At 41.4% G+C, this 22,017-nt stretch overlaps 2 protein-coding genes across 3 annotated transcripts; one reads left to right on the top strand and one right to left on the bottom strand.

Annotated features, from left to right (window-relative positions):
* Positions 1-459: 459 nt before the first annotated feature.
* LOC115202377 (ecto-ADP-ribosyltransferase 5-like) lies at positions 460-2,245 on the top strand. The gene is made up of 2 exons (XM_029766507.1): positions 460-586; positions 1,204-2,245. Exons 1-2 carry the CDS (start codon positions 509-511, stop codon positions 1,954-1,956), a joined length of 831 nt encoding a protein of 276 aa, XP_029622367.1. The 5' UTR covers positions 460-508; the 3' UTR covers positions 1,957-2,245.
* LOC115202373 (CD209 antigen-like protein C) lies at positions 1,157-19,130 on the bottom strand. Of its 2 annotated transcripts, XM_029766499.1 has the most exons (6): positions 18,872-19,130; positions 18,572-18,673; positions 18,192-18,467; positions 17,949-18,091; positions 6,499-6,593; positions 5,795-6,233 (listed from the first exon to the last, which is right to left on the bottom strand). In XM_029766499.1, the coding sequence occupies exons 1-6, from the start codon at positions 19,011-19,013 to the stop codon at positions 6,086-6,088; spliced, it is 906 nt and encodes a 301-aa protein (XP_029622359.1). In that variant the 5' UTR covers positions 19,014-19,130; the 3' UTR covers positions 5,795-6,085. The 2 variants fall into 2 exon arrangements, with proteins under 2 accessions (XP_029622360.1, XP_029622359.1); XM_029766500.1 differs by lacking the exons at positions 5,795-6,233; positions 6,499-6,593 and adding an exon at positions 1,157-1,323.
* Between the last annotated feature and the right edge of the window lie 2,887 nt (positions 19,131-22,017).

Raw genomic sequence — 22,017 nt, 5'->3', positions numbered from 1 at the left:
TCCATTATTCTGGGGTATTGATTGATTCAAGTGATATATTGGCTATCAGTATTCCAGACCTGAATCAGTCCCTGATTAGAGGAGAAGGATGATGATGAGGTTAAGGGTCTTTCTGTACTGTTACCATGGGAACCTTTATTTAGTACCAGCAGCGGTGTTGCTGGTGTTGGTCATGTTCACACGTAGATCAGCATGGAAGAAGTGTGAACAAACAATTCTCAGAAGTCATTTGGTGTGTGTGTGTGTGTGTGTGTGTGTGTGTGTGTGTGTGTGTGTGTGTGTGTGTGTGTGTGTGTGTGTGTGTGTGTGTGTGTGTGTGTGTGTGTGTGTGTTCACTGTGCTATGGTGTTTCAGTGGTACTTGTGCCTGTTCTCAGCATGAGAGGCGGGACTGTGAAAGTAACCACAAGCGCACTGGTGAGCACTGGCACAAGGCTCCTGAAAGTTTAACATTTGAATGCTGATTCTGTATCTTACAAGTTGCCCCTTGACCAATACATTTTGACATCATGTCAAGACATAAGATCCTAACCTTTACTGTGATGTATTTCGTCCAGGCTTGGATTTTGGGTTTGGACTCCAAGATGGTAAGATACTACACTATTTTGAGAGAGAGAGAGTGAAAGAGCAAAATAACAGGCAACATTTCTGTATGGACAAAGTTAAGTGTCACGGGACTCGTCTGAAGGTAACAGATACCGGTTTAAAAAAGATGAATCAAAGAATGAAGGTAGTTTTGTGCCTACCCCAAAAAAGGTGTTATATATGTGTAAAGAAATATATATATATACATACACATTTCCTGAGTTTTCTTATATCGCCTAGCTTTAGGACCGACACTTTAGAACCTTGTTTTTTCGGGAATTATTTTTTGACTGTGCTTTCTGCCATTGATGAATGTGTTATCCAATGTGTTTCTATGGGGTTAGAAGGAATGGCTAATTATTTTATTTTTCATCAAATTATTATTACTTTTTTATATACCTAAAGGGGTCCTAAAATTCAAAATCAAATAGCTAAATGATCCATAGTATGACCATCTTAAAACAATTCCATGTCAACTCAGCACCTCCCACCCACCCACAACATCTTAAACATCTTAAATAACTAACAGACTTACAGCTGTCTCTCATCATAATAATATTATCTGCATTTTCTTGTTTCATACCTGTTTGTCTATTTTTCTTTCTTCCATTCACTAAAGGTCAGTCTCCCTCTGCATGGTCTAAAATCCAACATCCCTTTAAACATGGCTCCAGACTCTGTTGATGACTCCTACAAGGGCTGTGAGGATAAGATGCTCAGGAAGGTGCTAGACCTTTACCTGCCAAAAGAGAGACAAGAGAACAAAGATTTCAACCAGGCTTGGACCGCTGCTGAGAAGCATTACAAAATAAAAGGAAAACTGTCTAAAAACTATTCCCTGGCAATCCAGGTGTATGTGAATGCAACATCCAACATTTACAAGTCATTCAACGAGGCCACTCGTACCCAAAAGAAGAGCTACAGCACAACATTCCAGTACCACTCCCTGCACTTCCTTCTGACCAATGCCTTACGAATCCTGAACAACAATTTTTTGAAACGCTTTATTAAAAAGCATTTCTACACCTTCCGTGGAACCAATGTGACTTTCCACCATGACCGAAATCCTACAATAAGATTCGGACAGTTCACCTCGAGCTCTTTAGACAAGGAAATTGCTAAAGGCTTTCGAACTAAATCCTGTTTTGAGATCGCTACCTACTTTGGTGCCCCACTGGGGAAGTACTCTCAGCTGCCACATGAGAAAGAAGTGTTGATTCCCCCCTACGAGGTGTTCAAAATTACAGAGGTGATGAAGAGAACAGACAAGAAAGACCTGTGGTGTGACGTCGTTTACAAACTGCAGAGTACTAAGAAAGGAAAAAGTGACCTGAATTGCCAGATGGTTAAGAAAACACTCCAAAGAGAATAAAATCAAACCAGCAACACAAGTTTTCTGCTTTCAATCAAATATGACAAGCAGATTTTATTGCAACCCCCAGCGTCCCCATCCATCATCGCTCCCGCCTACAAATGCAGGAAATATTCAGTAATAAAAGCAGAACTTTCCCAACTTTCAGATTGTCAGACCAGTCCTGTAATAAATGCTACACACATTGTTTGTTAGATTGTTCAAATTTCCTCTGACATGTGAATTGGCATTTGTTGTCATGTGCATTGCAGCTTTTGTTAAAACCAATAAAGAAAAGCATTCAGCAATATTACATCTCCTGCCCTATTTATCCACTACCTGTAAGGACAGCAGAGATGAGTAATAAAAGTAACTTTACTCAACATTACCAAATACATGTAGATATACCAAGCCCACACAAAAGGACCGAAATACATAAAACAAACCCCCACAAAAACCATGGGGAAAACAGAGGGTTAAATAGTGAACATGTAATTGGGGAATTGAAACCAGGTGTGTAAAACAAACACAAAACAAATGGAAAATGAAAAGTGGATCGGCGATGGCTAGAAGGCCGGCGACGTCGACAGCTGAACGCCGCCCGAACAAGGAGAGGGACCGACTTCGGCGGAAGTCGTGACACTACCTGTACATCTGCTATAAAGATATTAATGTCAGCTCACTTGAAGAAAATGTGTTTGTTCCCAGATATAATTAGAAGTGGCTACAAAGATATTTAGATTCAAAGAAAGATTAGGGAGGGAGGGAGGGAGATCAGTAGCAGGGTTAGATGTTTTCTGTAAGTCAGAGCTCAATCAATCAACCATAATGAGGAGAGAGCTGTCTCGTTCCAGGCCAACCATATTGCAGTTGAGTTGCACGCATCAACAAATGAGCATCAGAATGCTATACCATATGATTTGGTTAACTGATATGTTAAATACCTATCCAGAAGTTGTGAGTTCTGTCAGGTGTTTGCAATGTAGTCAGCCTGGAACCTTGCCAACGTTATGAGAGGCGTGGGAGGAGAGAGGGGCCGGGGTTCAGTAATCGAGAATCCTTTCAGCCGCCATTGTGTTCACTAACAGAGACAACAGAGGCCACAGGGAGGCAGTGAACAATCATACAACCTACTATCTATCCACTTTGACACACTAAACTGTTGCTTGACAACAGTTGCTTTGACAACGGGGGTGGGGCTCAGTTATCAAGAATCCTTTCAGCAGCCATGTGTTCACTGACAGAGACAACAGAAGTCACAAGGAGGCAGTGAACAATCACACAACCTACCATCTATCCACTTTGACACTAAACTGTTGCTTTGACAACTGTTGCTTTGACAACGGGGGGGGGTACTAAGGTAACATACTGCAGTTAATTGTAGCTATTTGATTTGGAACATTACTACTATAGTCCACAGAAACACATTGACTAACACATTCATAAATGGCAAAGCTTTAAAATAATAATGACATCTAAAGGAAAAAGGTTTGGAAGTGTCTGTCCTAGATATTGTCACGCCCTGACCTTAGATATCTCTGTTTTTCTATATATTTTGGTTAGGTCAGGGTGTGACTAGGGTGGGTACTCTAGTTTTTGTATGTCTAGGGTTTTTGTATGTCATGGTGTTTGTGTATGTTTATGTTGTCCTGATATGGTTCCCAATCAGAGACAGCTGTTGTCTCTGATTGGGGATCATATTTAGGTAACCATTTTCCTCATTTGTGTTGTGGGATCTTGTCTATGTATAGTTGCCTTCGTGGAGCTACTGATGTGCACTTTTCCTTTGGTTGTTTGTTGTTTTGTTCAGTGAGTTTGAATTTATTAAAATTATGTGGAGCTTTACTCACGCTGCGCCTTGGTCCGATCCTTATGACGAACGTGACAGATATAAGAAAGCTCAGAAGAAAAAAAAAATATATATATAACTGACTTGCTGAGGCGTCATAAAAATAAAATCACTACCTTCCACAACGTAAAAAAATATTTACACGTGACCCTCACCTTGTACTGTCAAAAAATGTGCAGACCCTCCCAATATTAAAATTAATAAAACAAATTGTAGCAATATGTTTTTCAACATATTGCTAGTTATTGCAATTTGTGGTGGTAATACATTTGTTTAGTTAATTTTAATATTAGGAGGGTCTGCACATTTTTTGACTGTACAAGGGGAGGGTCATGTGTAAATATTATTTTACGGAGCATCAGATACAGCTTACTTAATACTCTTTATTATGTTCATATTTTCTGTATATCACTGATCATTCCACAACCCCAACCAATGTACCATAAAGTAATCTGAACTGTCCTTCTTTCCGTTGTAATGATCCAGTTATAACCAGTTTGACCCGTAATAGTTAGTGATGTCCTCTTTGGTCATTTTTTTTTTGACATCATTTATATATTTTTTATTTAACCTTTATTTAACTAGGCAAGTCAGTTAAAAACATTCTTATTTACAATGACGGCTTACCAAAAGGCAAAATGCCTCATGCGGGGAAGAGGGCTGGGAAAAAAAATAAAATAAATAATAATATATATATATGAAAAAACATACATCACAACAACATAGCTAGGCAGCAACACAACATGGTAGCCGCACAAAATATGGTACAAACATTATTGGGCACAGACAACAGCACAAAGGGCACGAAGGTGTTACTGATTCCCTCCATCAATATTGTGTTTATATTCACCATTATGTTACTGATTCCCTCTACCGCATCAATATTGTGTTTATATTCACCATTATATTACTGATTCCCTCCACCCCATCAATAGTGTGCTTGTGTTCACCATTATGTTACTGATTGGTAGGTGGTTTCAATTTTGCACATATTCTGCCATCAATACACATTTTTTGGTTAGAGATGGTTTTAATAGTTACAGCAGGTACAACATCTCCTATACACTTCCTTATAAACTCGCTCACTGAGTCAGCGTGTACGTCAATGTTATTGTCTGAGGCTACCCGGAACATATCCCAATGCACGTGATCGAAGCAATCTTGAAGCGTGGAATCAGATTGGTCAGACCAGCATTGGATAGACCTAAGCACAGGCATTTCCTGTTTTAGTTTCTGCCTATAGGAGGAGAGCGAAAAGATGGGGTCATGGCCAGATTTGCCAAAAGCAGGGCGTAGGTGGACCTTCAATGAATTGAGTTAGTGTAACGCCCTGGCCATAGAGAGGGTTTTTTTGTTCTTTATTTTGGTTAGGCCAGGGTGTTACATTGGGTGGGCGTTCTATGTTCTTTTTCTAGGTTTTTGTATTTCTGTGTTTTGGGCCATGTGTGGCTCCCAATCAGTACAGCTGAAGTTCGTTGTTGTTGATTGGGAGTCACACATAAGGAGCATGTTTTTCCTTTGGGTTTTGTGGGTAATTGTATTTTGTTAGTGTGTTTTCCTAACAGAACTGTTTGCTGTCGTCTTTTGTTAATTTTTGTAGTGTTCTCTTTTTTCATTAAAACACTAATGATGAACACATCCCCCGCTGCGTATTGGTCCACTTTTTCCGATGATGACTTCTCTGTTTCATCTGACGACGAAGACAGCCGTTACAGTTAGTTAGAGTAGCGGTGGTCGACTGTGTTACTCGCTCGTGTAGTGCAATCAATATGCTGATAGAATTTAGGTAGCCTTGTTCTCTGATTTTCTTTGTTAAAATCCCCAGCTACAATAAATGCAGCCTCAGTATATATTTAGCATAAAGTCCAGTGAAGTTCCTTGATGCCCTTCTTGGTATCCGCTTTCGGGGGAATATACACGGCTCTGACGATAACCCATGCAAGTTCTCTTGGGTGGTAATACGGTCTGCATTTGATTGTGAGAAATTCTAAGTCAGACAGAGGCCCAGCCTACAATAGTCAACCAAGTTTATTCACGAGAGCTCTGAATATCATACAATGTACACAGCCTTTTATACCTAACATTTGGTCATACCATATGTCATACCCCTTACAAACACCTTTAACCATTCAGCATGACCATCAACATGATAACTACTAGCCATCATCACTTAACCACTCAGCACTGTTTCCAACCATTAACATGATAACTACTAGACACTACCAGTAAACAACTAGAAAAGAGAGAGAGAGAAAGAGAGAGAGACAAAAGCATCTTAAGCCTCACAGGGATAACCAATAATTACAGTTTGATTGGTTTCTCACAGACCCAGTGTTGTTCAACACATGGTCCGTCCTTCCAACTCTTCAATGGGTCTGTTGCTGTCTGTGAGATCTCAACACAAGCCACCTTGTCATTCAAGTTGTTAGGTTCCCCTTCCATCCAATACCTATAAACCACACAGTGAATCAGAGTTGAAAATCATCTAAAACATCAGAGAATCAGTTCATTAATTAACCTCGTCACCAGGCTTAATTGCTACCATTCGAGAGAGAGAGAGAGAGAGAGAGAGAGAGAGAGAGAGAGAGAGAGAAAGAGAGAGAGAGAGAGAGAGAGAGAGCTGACTGGGGATGAGATTCCCGGACTGTAAAAATGATCATTACGACAACAGAGAAACAGATAGTAAAAGTAATTCAGAACTGTCAATCACTCACGTAGTTGTAAACGGTGTGTTGCCAACCCACTGCCAGATTCCGTCTTTTTTATAAGTACCAATCCAGACATTCTTCTTAAATCCATGAATGAATATCTATAATATGATTTTGGCAGAAAAACAATGGCCATTATTTAATCTCCACTTCAGAGACTTACATAATAGTAGTAGTATAATATTAGTAGTAGTAGTATAATAGTGGTAGTATAATAGTATTATTATAATAGTAGTAATATAATAGTAATAGTGTTATAGGACTTTTACTTCACTACATTCCTAAAGATAATTATATACTTTTTACTCCATACATTTTCCCTGACACCCAAAAGTACTTGTTACGTTTTGAATGCTTACCAGGACAAGAGAATTGTCTAATTTACACACTGATCAAGAGGACATCCTTGGCCATCCCGACTGCCTTTGATTTGGCAGACTCACTAAACACATGCTTGTGTTGGAGCATGCCCATGGTGTTGGAGCATGCCCATGGCTATCCGTAAATTAAAAAAACAAGAAGATTATGCCGTCTGGTTTGCTTTATATAAGGATTTTAAAATGATTTATACCTTTACTTTTGATACTTAAGTATATTTAAAATCAAATACTTTTAGACTGTTACTCAAGTAGTATTTTACTGGGTGACTTTCACTTTTACTTCAATCATTTGCTATTAAGGTATCTTTACTTTGACAATTGGGTACATTTTCCACCACTGCTGGAAAAGTAAGTAGAAAGTAAAAGTACACATACCCCAAAAAACTACTTAAGTAGTACTTTCGAGTATTTTTTACTTAAGTACTTTACACCACTGTATAATAGTAGTAGTATAATAGTCATAGTATAATAGACATAGTATAATAGAAGCAGTATAATAGTAGCAGTATAAGAGTAGTATAATAAAAGTAGTAGTATAATACTAGTAGTATAATAGTAGTAGTGTAATAGTAGAAGTATAATAGTAGCAGTGTAATAGTAGCAGTATAATGGTAGTAGTATAATATTAGTAGTATAATAGTAGTAGTAGTATATTAGTATAGTAGTATTATATTAGTAGTAGTATAGTATAGTACAGTATAGTAGTAGTTTCATGATAGTAGTAGTATAATAGTAACCAAAAACTAAATGAATTGAAAGTGTTAGATATTACATATCATGAAAACAGCTGAACGTTGTCAAGCTTTACCGTGTCAAAATTGGAGTCGTCTGACGGGGGGTTTCTACTTTGAACCATTAACTTCTTGACACCTATCACTGTTGGCTGTGTTTCTTCTTACAACAACTACATTGAGGTAGTATTTTGTCAAATGTTACAATGTACAGTTGAAGTCAGAAGTTTACATACACCTCAGCCAAATGCATTTAAACTCAGTTTTTCACAACTCCAGACATTTAATCAGAGTAAAAATTCCCTGTCTTAGGTCAGTTAGGATTCCCACTTTATTTTAAGAATGTGACATTTCAGAATAATAGAAGAGAGAAGGATTTATTTCAGCGTTTATTTATTTCATCACATTCCCAGTGGGTCAGAAGTTGACATACACTCTATTAGTATTTGGTAGCATTGCCTTTAAATAGTTTAACTTGGGTCAAACGTTTCGGGTAGCCTTCCACAAGCTTCCCACAATAAGTTGGGTGCATTTTGGCCCATTCCTCCTGACAGAGCTGGTGTAACTGAGGCATGTTTGTAGACCTCCTTGCTCACACATGCTTTTTCAGTTCTTCCCACATATTTTCTATGGGATTGAGGTCAGGGCTTTGTGATGGCCACTCCAACACCTTGACTTTGTTGTCCTTAAGCCATTTAGCCACAACTTTGGAAGTATGCTTGGGGTCACTGTCCATTTGGAAGACCCAAACATAACAATGGTCATTATGGCCAAACAGTTCTATTTTTGTGTCATCAGACCAGAGGACATTCCTCCAAAAAGTACGGTCTTTGCCCCATGTGCAGTTGCAAACCGTAGTCTGGCTTTTTTATGGCGGTTTTGGAGCAGTGGCTTCTTCTTTGCTGAGCGGCCTTTCAGGTTATGCCGATATAGGACTCGTTTTACTGTGGATATAGATACTTTTGTACCTGTTTCCTCCAGCATCTTCATAAGGTCCTTTGCTGATGTTCTGGGATTGATTTGCATTCGCACCAAAGTACATTCATCTCTAGGAGACAGAACGCGTCTCCATCCTGAGCCGTATGACGGCTGCATTGTCCCATGGTGTTTATACTTGCGTACTATTGTTTGTACAGATGAGCGTGGTACTGTCACGTTCTGACCAGTAAGGGGTTATTTGTTATTGTAGTTTGGTCAGGACGTGGCAGGGGGGTATTTTGTTTATGTGGTTCGGGGTGTGTGTCTATGTAGAGGGGTGTTTGATTTATGTATTCCGGGGTCTTTGGGCACTGTTCTATGTTAGTGTATTTCTATGTTCTATCTAGTCTAGTCTATTTCTATGTTTAGTTAATTGGGGGTTGGACCTTCAATTGGAGGCAGGTGTTTTCTTGTTGCCTCTGATTGAGGGTCCTATATATAGGTATGTGTTTGTCATGGGATTTTGTGGGAGGTTGTTCTTGTATTGCTGTAAGTTGCCGTCAAGACTGTTATTCATCGTGTTCTTGTTTATCAGTGTTCACATTAAAAGTTTAATTATGAGCACTCAACCTGCTGCGCCTTGGTCCATTCCTCACGACGAACGTTACAGGTACCTTCAGGCGTTTGGAAATTGCTCCCAAGGATGAACCAGACTTGTGGAGGTCGACAAAGTTTTTCTGAGGTCTTGGCTGATTTCTTTTGATTTTCCCATGATGTCAAGCAAAGAGGCACTGAGTTTGAAGGTAGGCCTTGAATTACATCCACAGGAACACCTCCAGTTGACTCAAGTTATGTCAATTAACCTATCAGAAGCTTCTAAAGCCATGACATACTTTTCTGTAATTTTCCAAGCTGTTTAAAGGCACAGTCAACTTAGGGTACAGTCGAATCGAAAATTTGAGAATGACCAAAATATTAATTTCCACAAAGTTTGCTGCTTCAGTGTCTTTAGATATTTTTGTCAGATGTTACTATGTAATGCTGATGTATAATTACAAGCATTTCATAAGTGTCAAAGGCTTTTATTGACAATTACATGAAGTTGATGCAAAGAGTCAATATTTGCAGTGTTGACCCTTCTTTTTCAAGACCTCTGCAATCCGCCCTGGCATGCTGTCAATTAACTTCAGGGCCACATCCTGACTGATGGCAGCCCATTCTTGCATAATCAATGCTTGGGGTTTGTCAGAATTTGTGGGGTTTTGTTGTCTACTCGCCTCTTGAAGATTGACCACAAGTTCTCAATGGGATTAAGGTCTGGGGAGTTTCCTGGCCATGGACCCAAAATATCGATGTTTTGTTCACCGAGCCACTTAGTTATCACTTTTGCCTTATGGCAAGGTGCTCCATCATGCTGGAAAAGGCGTTGTTCGTAACCAAACTGTTCCTGGATGGTTGGGAGAAGTTACTCTCGGAGGATGTGTTGGTACCATTCTTATTAAGCTTTTTTTTTCCGGATACCCCAAACAATCGGAAAGGGGATTCATCAGATTAAATTACTTTACCCCAGTCCTCAGCAGTCCAATTCCTGTACCTTTTGCAGAATATCAGTCTGTCCCTGATGTTTTTCCTGGAGAGAAGTGGCTTATCTGCCCTTCTTGACACCAGGCCATCCTCCAAAAGTCTTCACCTTACTGTGCGAGCAGATGCACTCACACCTGCCTGCTGCCATTTCTGAGCAAGTTCTGTACTGGTGGCGCACCGATCCCGCAGCTGAATCAACTTTAGGAGACGGTCCTGGCGCTTGCTGGACAGTCTTGGGCGCCCTGAAGCCTTCTTCACAACAATTGAACCACTCTCCTTGATGTTCTTGATGATCCGATAAATGGTTGATTTAGGTGCAATCTTACTGGCAGCAATATCCTTGCCTGTGAAGCCCTTTTTGTGCAAAGCAATGATAATGGCACGTGTTTTCTTGTAGGTAACCATGGTTGACAGAGGAAGAACAATGATTCCAAGCACCACCCTCCTTTTGAAGCTTCCAGTCTGTTATTCGAACTCAATCAGCATGACAGAGTGATCTCCAGCCTTGTCCTCGTCAACACTCACACCTGTGTTAACAAGAGAATCACTGACATGATGTCAGCTGGTCCTTTTGTGGCAGGGCTGAAAAGCAGTGGAAATGATTTGGGGGGGGGGATTCAGTTCATTTGCATGGCAAAGAGGGACTTTGCAATTAATTGCAATTCATCTGATCACTCTTCACAATATTCTGGAGTATATGCAAATTGCCATCAAACAAACTGAGGCAATAGACTTTATGAAAATTAATATTTGTGTCATTCTCAACTTTTGTCCACGACTGTATGTACATTTCTGACGCACTGAAATTGTGATACAGTGAATTATAAGTGAAATAATCTGTCTGTAAACAATTGCTGAAAAAATGCCTTGTGTCACACACAAAGTAGAAGTCCTAACCGACTTGCCAAAACTTTAATTTTTTAAACAAGACATTTGTGGAGTGGTTGAAAAATGAGTTTTAATGACTCCAACCTAAGTGTATGTACATTTCTGACTTCAACTGTATGATATCAAAATAATTTTTATTAAAACAACAACAGAGGTGGGTACACTTTCAGTTATTGTGAAATCTTTCATCATTACCTTTCAATGCCTTAGCTATGAATTACAAATGTTTATACATATTCAGATGGAGTTATCTTTCTAGAATGTGTAAATTATGGCAAGTTATTTAGCTACATTCCCACCACAGCATGCAGGAAGTGAAGCAGTGGAGTCAGGTGGACATGTTCCATGCCATGGAGGACTGGGGACAGGGGTGGCTATCTGCCAGTCTGCCAAGTTTAGGCATATTTTGTTTTTAGGAGATTACCACATGTATGTGAATTTTATCTGCTTGTAACAGTTTTATTTTCTTATCTACCAAGGTGCATGGTGTACCTCGGCAGACCCCCTGTCAGTTCAGCCATGGTGGTCGCAGTGGACCACCCACATTGCTTGCACTGAGGATGAAAATTCTCTGTAGCAGTATTATATCTACTGCTCCAGCCATGGGTTCCCCTTCACCAGACAGAGGCTGATTAAATCTGTCGGTATCTGGTGTTCAATGGGTTTAGGTATGTAGAATGCTGGACAGACTGTTCTCAATGTGTGTGATGTAAATGTGGATGTGTATTGTGATGCCAAAATAAAAATGTTCATCCTGGATGGACAATTTACATTCTATCCTAGGTTTCAGCACCCAGGGAAGACAATCCCACCACTGGGGAAGAGGTGGTGGGAAATGTTCAGGAGGAGGCACAAGAATCTGAGCATGAGGAGGCTGGACACCCTGGAGAGGGTGAGATCTGAGTGTGCCACACGTCCGACCATGGACACCTTCTTCACTTCTTATGAGAAGCACTTGTAGGAGAGTGGGTTGAGGGAGAAACCCAGACAAATCTATAAGTATATACATCTGGATTTCGTAACGGTCAAAGCAGGCACAAAGTGCTGGCCCCCTGGGGAGTGAAACACATGTACCAGCAGGCTCTGGGGACCAAGGAGCACATCATCGAGCTGGACTTTTTCAGAGAGAAAGGACGAGACGGAGAGAGATGACGTCCCCCCCCCCCCCCCCCCCCCGTTTATCATCTACCCCAAGTGTTTCCCCTGCGGCCACAACACACTGGGAGCCCCCCCCAAGCCTTGTATGGACGGTCAAACAGAGGCTACATTGACGGGGACCTGTTCAGGAAGTGGTATGAGCACTTCAATAAGTATACAGTGAAAGAGCGCCCTCTCCTTCTCTTCGATGGGCACAGGATCCACATGGACCCGGAGGTGATCGCGGCAGCACTAAGGGAATACTTCTTTGTCTTCCACCACACTGCACCCATGCCCTGTAGCCTCTGGACGTTGCGTAGTTTGGCCCTTTAAAGGCTGAGTTCTCCAAGGTAGCTGGAGACCTCAGCCATGTTGACCACTCCTACATGGTGAACAAATCAGAATTTGCCAGAGTATTACGTTACCCGTACCAGTGCTGCAAGGACATGCGCTATGTGGTGGAAGGGTTTAAGAAATGTGGCCTCTTCCTTTTTGACGCTTCAGCCATTGAATTGTCCCGTTTAATGCTGCCTTGGTCCCTCCGTGTCCCACCACCGCCTCTCCTGGAATAGCAGCACTGTGCCGTCCACCAGCACCTCCTCCCCAGCGACTACAGGACGACCCCCAGCCCCTGCTCCAGTCCCAGCCCTACAAGAGCACCCCCTAATAGAGGGGCTGATAGCGAAGGACCTGGGGCACATCCTAACTGTCCTGAAGTATCGGCTATACCAATACAGAAGACTCCCAGTGGTCGCGGCATGCCTCACCGGGAAGGAATACACGAGGCAGGAGAGGGGTGAGAAGGAGAAGGCAGAGGAGAAAGCGCATCGGGCAGCCCTCAGAACACAGAGGGCACAGGAGAGGGCTGCTATGGATGAGACTATTGATGCCATCGCCTCTGCTGGACGCCCCACAGGAATCCCTCCTGACAGCTGCGTCACCACCGACATCGCCTCCCAGTGTGCAACACCTGTAGGAGCCGCCGGAGCCTCCAGCTGCAGAAATAGGCCACGTGCCTGCTCTCTCAGCCACACCATTGTCGGCCCCTCAACCCCACCACCAGAAACACTAGCTCCTCCAAGCCATTGTCAGCGGTTTCATCCACCACCACGATGCACACCACCCCCCATCTGTCACCACCGACGCGGCCTCCTCCGTCTCCATCCAACTACTTCCTCCATCTCCCCTAGTCACACCACCACAGCAGCCTTGTCTGGTGTCCCTGCACCCTGCAATTTGACTACAGCCACCTCACATGTTAAATTACAAAAAAAAAATCTGTTTATGTTTTTTATAAAACTGCAATGTTTAAACATTTTTCTCTTTACATAGCTTCAGTCCATAGCACCAGCCCTCAAGGCATGTCCACCTCCTCCAAAACTTCTGCAACTTCCTACAAAGGTATTGATGTAAAAAGTTAAATTGTTTTCATGAAACAAGCTCTGTCTAACACTACTTTTTCTCTCTGCAGCACAGAAAGGAAGATAACAGCTCCAGCAGCCACCTCTGTCCCACCACCCATGGCTCCACCCTCAGGTACTTCATCATCTGGTTGTTTTTCTCTCTCAGTTGTGTCAATTACTAGTATTGCTCCAGTACTTCTACATTTACAAACCATGTTAATCAGTTTGAGTTTTTTATTACTATTTGTTTTTTAAAACAAGACACCACCTGCAGTGCTCACTGCAGAGCGCATTATCTGCCTGCAAGCTCCCCGCAGGAGTGTGAGTCCGAGGTGTCATGGGTGTGCTGTGACTTCTGACAACACTAGTTCCACTGCAGGTTTTATTGTGCTTTCTGCATGAAGGAAAAAAGGAAACCGCACACTGCTCTTGATAGTATCACTGATATTTAATAAGCTTATGTATCGGCCTAACGGCCTGCGTCAGACGAAAACCCATTTTTTAATAAAATCCTGAAGTGGTATCGATATATTGACGACATTTTTTGCATATGGGAAGGAACTGAACAAGAGCTGTCAGATTTTATGGCAATACTCAATGACATTGATCTCAAATTCACTATTGAAAGTGACACTCAACGCGTTCATTACCTCGATATGTGGATTGAGAAATCAAATGGAAACCTGTTTACAACTCTGTATAGAAAAGAAACAGACATAAATACTCTATTACAGGGGGACAGCTTCCATCCTGAGCCATTAAAAAGAGGACTTCCTAGAAGCCAGTTTTTCAGACTGCGCCGTATATGCCACTCCACAGAGGATTATCTAGAAAAAGCAGCGGAGATGCGCATTAGGTTTCTAAGAAGAGGCTATTCGCCACAATGTGTGGATGAAGCTCTTCATTAGGCATTGTGAAAAACACGAGATGAATTGTTACAAAAAAGACCCGCTAAAGCAAAAGAACACTCCGTAATGTTCACAACCACATATACTTTGAATTCGCGAAAAGTGGGAGGTGTGGTCAAGAAACACTGGCATATTTTATCATCGGACCCAGTTTTGCGGCTGAATTAAAAAATCCACCACTCATTGTGTATAGGAGAGGTCGCAATTTACGCGATAAATTGGTTCATGCCAACTGCCAGCCACGAAAGAAAATCAGCCAGGCTCTTTTACGCCCTCTACCAAATGGTAGCAATAAATGCAGAGGATGCGCACAGTGCAACAATATGATGAAGTGTGAATATTTCTGCCACCCACACACAGGAAAACGGTTTCAAATAAACGATATCATTACGTATTCCACCACCCATGTTATTTACATTATTAAATGTCCATGTGGGCTCTGCTATGTCGGTAACCTCCCGCTCTCTCAAACAGAGAATTAGTGAACATAAAAGTTCAATCAGGAGAAACGACAGGGATTATCCAGTCGCAGTACATTTTAATGACCTAAAGCATGACATTTCTACCTTTTAGATTTTGTGGCATAGAGAAAGTTAAGATATCAGACAGGGGAGGTGATATTAATAATACTCTGAGCAAAAGATAATGTTTTGGGATTTTTACCCTCCAGACATTATTTCCTAAAGGACTTAATGATGAAATGCCTATGTATGTTATGTTGTGAATTTGAAATATATCCCTATTTAAGATTACTCTGATGTTTTTCGTATGATGTACCCAATGATTAATGAGAACTTGCTATGTCCTCATTGTGGTTTTATGGACGTATTCAATGCGTCTTATTTATACACTTTTGTAATATTTGTGAAATGCATATTGTTATGTTTGGTAGCACTTATTTATTTTTCCTTTGTCTCCAGGTGGGTCTAGGTCTACATAGAGGTGCTGTTTTCAGAAAATTCACAAAAGCTCTGACGAAGGCCGTTAGGCCGATACGTAAGCTTATTAAATATCAGTGATACTATCCAGAGCAGTGTGCGGTTTCCTTCTTTTCCTTCATCCTGTTTCAACTGTTGCCATGCACCTGCAACAAGATTGCTCAGATGTGCGAGTGCCTTTTGAATATTGTGCTTTCTGCAACAATATAGGGATGGAGGCCAATATTTAATTGTTTGTTTTCATATGCAATTATTTATTAGGAAACATTTTTTCTAAATTACGTCTAAAATATAATATATATTTACTCAACCCATCTTGTGTATTTCTTCCTTTACTTTCCAAGTGCATCTCTGCAACAAACTCCAACAGTGTTTTCATTGTGCATGTCAATGCACATTACTGAAATTAAAGTTTTATTTTATGTAAATGAGTCATACTCATATTTTAGTATTAATCTGTTATCTACTTCCTCAAAACAAAAGGTTAATCTGTAAAACAAATTGAGACATTATTTGGTTACAAAACTGAAGAGGATGTTGGTGAAGAACCCTTTTGAAGAGTCCAAAGGAGGGTGCACTGGGCTATGCATTTAAAAGTTGATGGACAATTAATTTTCTTTTAAACCAGTTGGCTAGCCAACTAGTCAACTATCTTGTAAACACTTCGGAGACGAAGTTGGTGTTTCTTTTCTGAACAAAATTGAACGTATGTCTTGTAATAAAATAGTAAGGTGGCCAATAACTGGGGAACGTATGCCGATAATACGGGACGTAGTAGTAGTAGTAGTAGTAGTAGTAGTAGTTCCACTTCCACTGAAGTGTCAAACAAGGTAATTGCTAACCCGTTAGCTAACATTTTACGACACCAATAATCACAAAATATTGATGGCTTGATCACAGGATAACACAGTTGAAGGTAATATATTTCTTAAACGCTGATGAATATGCCGATAATACGGGGTTCCACGCTAGTAGTATGGTAGTAGTACATTAATAGTAGGAGTAGTAATAATATAGTAGAAGTACAAGTAGTAGTATAGTAGACCATAAGCAAATAATGAACATGAACCTGTGGAACGGTTGTTAAGACACTAACAGGTTACAGACAGTAGGCAATTAAGGTCACAGTTATGAAAACTTAGGACACTAAAGAGGCCTTTCTACAGACTCTGAAAAACACCAAAAGAAAGATGCCCAGGGTCCCTGCTCATCAGCGTGAACGTGCCTTAGGCATGCCGCAAGGAGGCATGAGCACTGCAGATGTGGCCAGGGCAATAAATTGCAATGTCCATACTGTGAGACACCTAAGACAGCGCTACAGGGAGACAAGATGGACAGCTGATCGTCCTCACAGTGGCAGACCACGTGTAACAACACCTGCACAGGATTGGTACAGTTGAACATCACACCTGCGGGATAGGTACAACTGCCCAAGTTGCACCAGGAACACACAATCCCTCCATCAGTGCTCAGATTGTCCGCAATAGGCTGAGAGAGGCTGGACTGAGGGCTTATAGGTCTGTTGTAAGGCATGTCCTCACCAGACATAACCGGCAACAACGTAGCCATTGGGCACAAACCCACCGTCACTGGACCAGACAAGACTTGCAAAAGGTGCTCTTCACTGACGAGTTGCAGTTTTGTCTCACCAGGGGTGATGGTCAAATTTGCATTTATCGTTGAAGGAATGAGGGTTACACCGCCTGTACTCTGGAGCGGGATCGATTTGGAGGTGGAGGGTCCGTCATGGTCTGGGGCGGTGTGTCACAGCATCATCGGACTGAGCTTGTTGTCATTGCAGGCAATCTCAACACTGTGTGTTACAGGGAAGACATCCTCCTCCCTCATGTGGTACCCTTCCTGCAGGCTCATCCTGACATGACCCTCCAGCATGACAATGCCACCAGCCATACCGCTCGTTCTGTGCGTGATTTCCTGCAAGACAGGAATGTCAGTGTTCTGCCATGGCCAGCAAAGAAACCCGATCTCTTTCCCATTGAGCATGTCTGGGACATGTTGGATCGGAGGGTGAGAGCTAGGACCATTCCCCCCAGAAATGTCCAGGAATTTGCAGGTGCCTTGGTGGAAGAGTGGGGTAACATCTCACAGCAAGAACTGGCAAATCTGGTGCAGTCCACAAGGAGGAGATGCACTGCAGTACTTAATGCAGCTGGTGGCCACACCAGATACTGACTGTTACTTATGATTTTGACCCCACCTTTGTTCAGGGACACATTATTCAATTTCTGTTAGTCACATGTCTGTGGATCTTGTTCAATTTATGTCTCAGTTGTTGAATCTTGTTATGTTCATATAAATATTTACACATGTTAATTAAGCTTGCTGAAAATAAACGCAGTTGACAGTGAGAGGACGTTTCTTTTTTTGCTGAGTTTATATAATCTCATGCAAACTTTCGTTTCTGACAGGAAATCTATTTTATAAATTGACAGTGACATGAACATTTGCGATTCAGTTGGTTATACATGTTGAATACTAATCAGAGAAGTAGATGATAATAAAGAGACAGTAGCAAGCATTGAAGTATTAATAATGTATTATCTGTTACCTGTTCTTCTCTGCTGTTTATAACAACCACCTCTCCTCCCATTGTTCTGCACTCCTTCTGACCGGCCCCAGCTGTGTTCATCGTGGAGGAGACATAATAACAGCTGGTGCCAAACTTCCACCATCCAGATAGACATGGTTTCTCTGATATAAACACAACAGAACAGCAGGCATTCAAATGCCTACAAAGATACTACATCTCTTGTACTGTATGTACTAAATTAAATGAATGAACTCCACTCACCATAGAACCGAACCCTGGTCTGTAGCTGGTCTCTCTCCTCAGTCATGCTGTTGTAACTGGTCTGTAGCTGGTCTCTTTCTTCAGTCACTTTGTTGTAACTGGTCTGCAGCTGTTCTCTCTTGTTAGTCAGAAGGCTGTAACTGGTCTGTAGCTGGTCTCTCTCTTCAATGGTGTTGTTGTAACTGGTCTGCAGCTGGTCTCTCTCGTTAGTCAGAAGGCTGTAACTGGCCTGTAGCTGGTCTCGCTCTGTTGAGTCGCGATGACCAATGACTCCATCTGTAAAAAGGAAGAGTTAATCAGAAATGTAATTACCACACCATTGATGATTAAGTATGATTAAGTTGGCTACTTAAGTCTCAGTGACAACATACTAAACTTACAGTAGACAGACAGGCCTATGATCCCAGCCAGTAGGAGAACACACAGCAGCCCCAGACACACCGCAGCAATTCCAGAGGGTCTCTTCCACCACTGAACATGTACTGTATCACAAATTATTAAAGAAAGTAAAGTAATATTTAGTAATGTGTTTTACTGTATCATCCAGTATTGGGACAAATAAAGATATAGTAATACAGGGTAATCTCACCTGTTTAATGTAGTGTGTAATTTGTGTATGTGTGCGTGTGTGTGTGTGTGTGTGTGTGCGTGTGTATGTGTGTGCATGCATGCAATCTTACCTGAAGCAACAACTCTATCTCTTGGACTGGGGATGAAGGCTCTTACGTTGCCATATAATTGGCCATCAATGTCTGTGTTCTTCATTGCATCAGGCTCATCGTCTTTATATCCATCTGAATTTTCATAGACTCCCTCTGACATCTTAACACACTTGTGGTCAAATACAGTAACTTCTACTTCTAACCTCAACTCTAATATACGTCTGTAGCTGTGTCTTCTCCCTGCACTGCCCTTCGTCTGTGTGATTTACTGTAGTGACACTATTTTTTAAACTTTCAACCACAGTGAAGGGGAAACTGGTCACCACGTGACTTGCACCAGTCTTAGTTTCTAATCTGAACACGTTTGTTTCTCACAGTGCTCATCAGTTTTAAACATATGATTCAACTGAAGTGATAATATACTACATGATATGACTCTATATCATGCTATATGATGTATGTATGAATTCACAGGGTCCCAATTTTGGATAAATACACATATACCCTACATATATCCTGACTAGGTTTACCGCACCCCCAGCCTTCAAATGGAGAGACAATTATGTCTTGCACTCTGTGACAGGCGGTGCAGGGGGAAGTTGCAACAAGACACTGATCTTTGGTCCGTTTTGAATTTCCACCACAAATGGTTAAAGTTAGGATTTGGGGAGGGAAACCTGATTCTAGATCTGTACCATATTGGGTCTTTGTTCTATCTATGCTGACTGTGAAGAGATACTCAGAATGAAAAAGCAGAAGTTCTGATAATATCTCCATAGTTTCAGTTTGACAGACTTTATAGAAATAAGAATAAAAACTCTTCACATGTTAAGACAAAAAGTTTATATTTCCACCCTTTTATTACAACATAACATACTGGTTACATCTAATGACAACTCCCTCTGCACTGACTCCACTGTTCCACATGACATCTACCTACATGAACTATTACACAACTCTATAGCTCTACTCTATTCCACTGGAGGAGAGAAAGCATCACAGAGATCCTTAAATACAGGGACAGAGTCAAAGGTGGCCCTCTGGTGGATGTAGTACTAACTACAGGAGGTTGATTTTTTTAAATTTATCCATTATTTTACCAGGTAAGTTGACTGAGAACACATTCTCATTTGCAGCAACAACCTGGGGAATAGTTACAGGGGAGAGGGATGAATGAGCCAATTGGAAACTGGGGATTATTAGGTGACCATGATGGTTTGAGGGTCAGATTGGGAATTTAGCCAGGACACCAGGATTAACACCCCCACAATAAGTGACATGGAATCCTTAATGACCGCAGAGAGTCAGGACACCCATTTAACATCCCATCTGAAAGACAGCACCCTACACAGGGCAATGTCCCCAATCACTGCCATGGGGAATTGGGATATTTTTTTTAAAGATTTTAGACCACAGGAAAGAGTGCCTCCTACTTGCTCTCCAACACCACTTCCAGCAGCATCTGGTCTCCCATCCAGGGACTTACCAGGACCAACCCTGCTTAGCTTCAGAAGCAAGCCAGCAGTGGGATGCAGGGTGGTATGCTGCTGACGATGATGACCGAACGATGATGACAGTTGATGACAGAATAAAGGATGAAAGTAAAGCAAAGTAAAAGTAATAAAAGGATGGGAGTAAGGAAAGTACAGTTGAAGTCGGAAGTTTACATACACCTTAAAAAGATACATTTAAACTCAGTTTTTCACAATTCATGACATTTAATCGGAGTAAAACTTCCGTCTTAGATCAGTTAGGATCACCACTTTATTTTAAGAATGTGAAAAGTCAGAACAATAGTAGAGAGAATTTTTTATTTCAGCTTTTATTACTTTCATCACACTCCCAGTGGGTCAGAAGATTACAAACACTCAATTCATATTTGGTAGCATTGCCTTCAAATTGCTTAACTTGGGTCAAACGTTTTGGGTAGTCTTCCACAAGCTTCCCACAATAAGTTGGATGAATTTTGGCCCATTCCTCCTGACAGAGCTGGTGTAACTGACTCAGGTTTGTAGGCCTCCTTGCTCACACATGCTTTTTCAGTTCTGCCCACACATTTTCTTTAGGATTGAGGTCAGGGCTTTGTGATGGCCACTCCAATACCTTGACTTTGTTGTCCTTAAGCCATTTTGCCACAACTTTGAAAGTATGCTTTGGGTTATTTTCAATTTGGAAGACACATTTGCGACTAATCTTTAACTTCCTGACTGATGTCTTGAGATGTTGCTTCAATATATCCACGCAATTTTCCTCCCTCATGATGCCATCTATTTTGTGAAGTGCGGCAGTCCCACCTGCAGCAAAGCACGCACACAACATGATGCTGCCACCCCCATGCTTCATGGTTGTGATGGTGTTCTTTGGCTTGCAAGCGCCCCCCTTTTCCCTCCAAAAATAACAATGGTAATTATGGCCAAACAGTTCAAAAAAAATTATCAGAATATAAATACTGAGCCGTTGAATTGCGACTCTACTTTGTCTCTATACTGACGCTTAGCTTGTTTGATTGCCTTGCAGAGGGAATAGTTACACTGTTTGTATTCGGTCATATTCCCGGTCGCCTTGCCGTGATTAAAAGCAGTGGTTCGGGCTTTCAGTTTTGCGTGAATGCTGCCATCAATCCAAGGTTTCTGGTTGGGGAATGTTTTAATAGTCGCTGTGGGTACAACATCACCGATGCACTTGGTAATAAACTCACTCACCGAATCAGCGTATTCATCAATGTTGTTGTTCGATGCTATCCGGAACATATCCCAGTCCACGTGATCGAAGCAATCTTGAAGCGTGGAATCGGATTGGTCGGACCAGCGTTGAACAGACCTGAGCACGGGCGTTTACAGTTTTAGTTTCTGTCTATAGGCTGGGAACAACAAAATGGAGTCGTGGTCAGATTTTCCGAACCATCAATACTGATGGGGTGGAGGGAATCAGTAACATAATGGTGAATATAAACACAATATTGATGGAGGGAATCAGTAGCATAATGGTGGATATAAACACAATATTGATGGAGGGAATCAGTAACATAATGGTGAATATAAACACAATATTGATGGAGGGAATCAGTAACATAATGGTGGATATAAACACAATATTGATGGGGTGGAGGGATTCAGTAACATAATGGTGAATTTAAACACAATATTGATGGGGTGGAGGGAATC

This window comes from Salmo trutta, chromosome 11 (assembly GCF_901001165.1).
Source record: "Salmo trutta chromosome 11, fSalTru1.1, whole genome shotgun sequence".
In the NCBI taxonomy this organism is placed as follows: Eukaryota; Metazoa; Chordata; class Actinopteri; order Salmoniformes; family Salmonidae; genus Salmo; species Salmo trutta.
This window is presented reverse-complemented; position numbering and strand designations above follow the sequence as displayed.

Coding starts and splice junctions, on each gene's coding strand:
- LOC115202377 (XM_029766507.1), top strand. CDS start 509: ATGTCAAGACATAAGATCCTAACCTTTACTGTGATGTATTTCGTCCAG. Junction 587..1,203: donor TGGGTTTGGACTCCAAGATG/GTAAGATACTAC, acceptor CATTCACTAAAG/GTCAGTCTCCCTCTGCATGG.
- LOC115202373 (XM_029766499.1), bottom strand. CDS start 19,013: ATGTCAGAGGGAGTCTATGAAAATTCAGATGGATATAAAGACGATGAG. Junction 18,674..18,871: donor AGATAGAGTTGTTGCTTCAG/GTAAGATTGCAT, acceptor TTTGTGATACAG/TACATGTTCAGTGGTGGAAG. Junction 18,092..18,191: donor GACCAGGGTTCGGTTCTATG/GTGAGTGGAGTT, acceptor TGTTTATATCAG/AGAAACCATGTCTATCTGGA.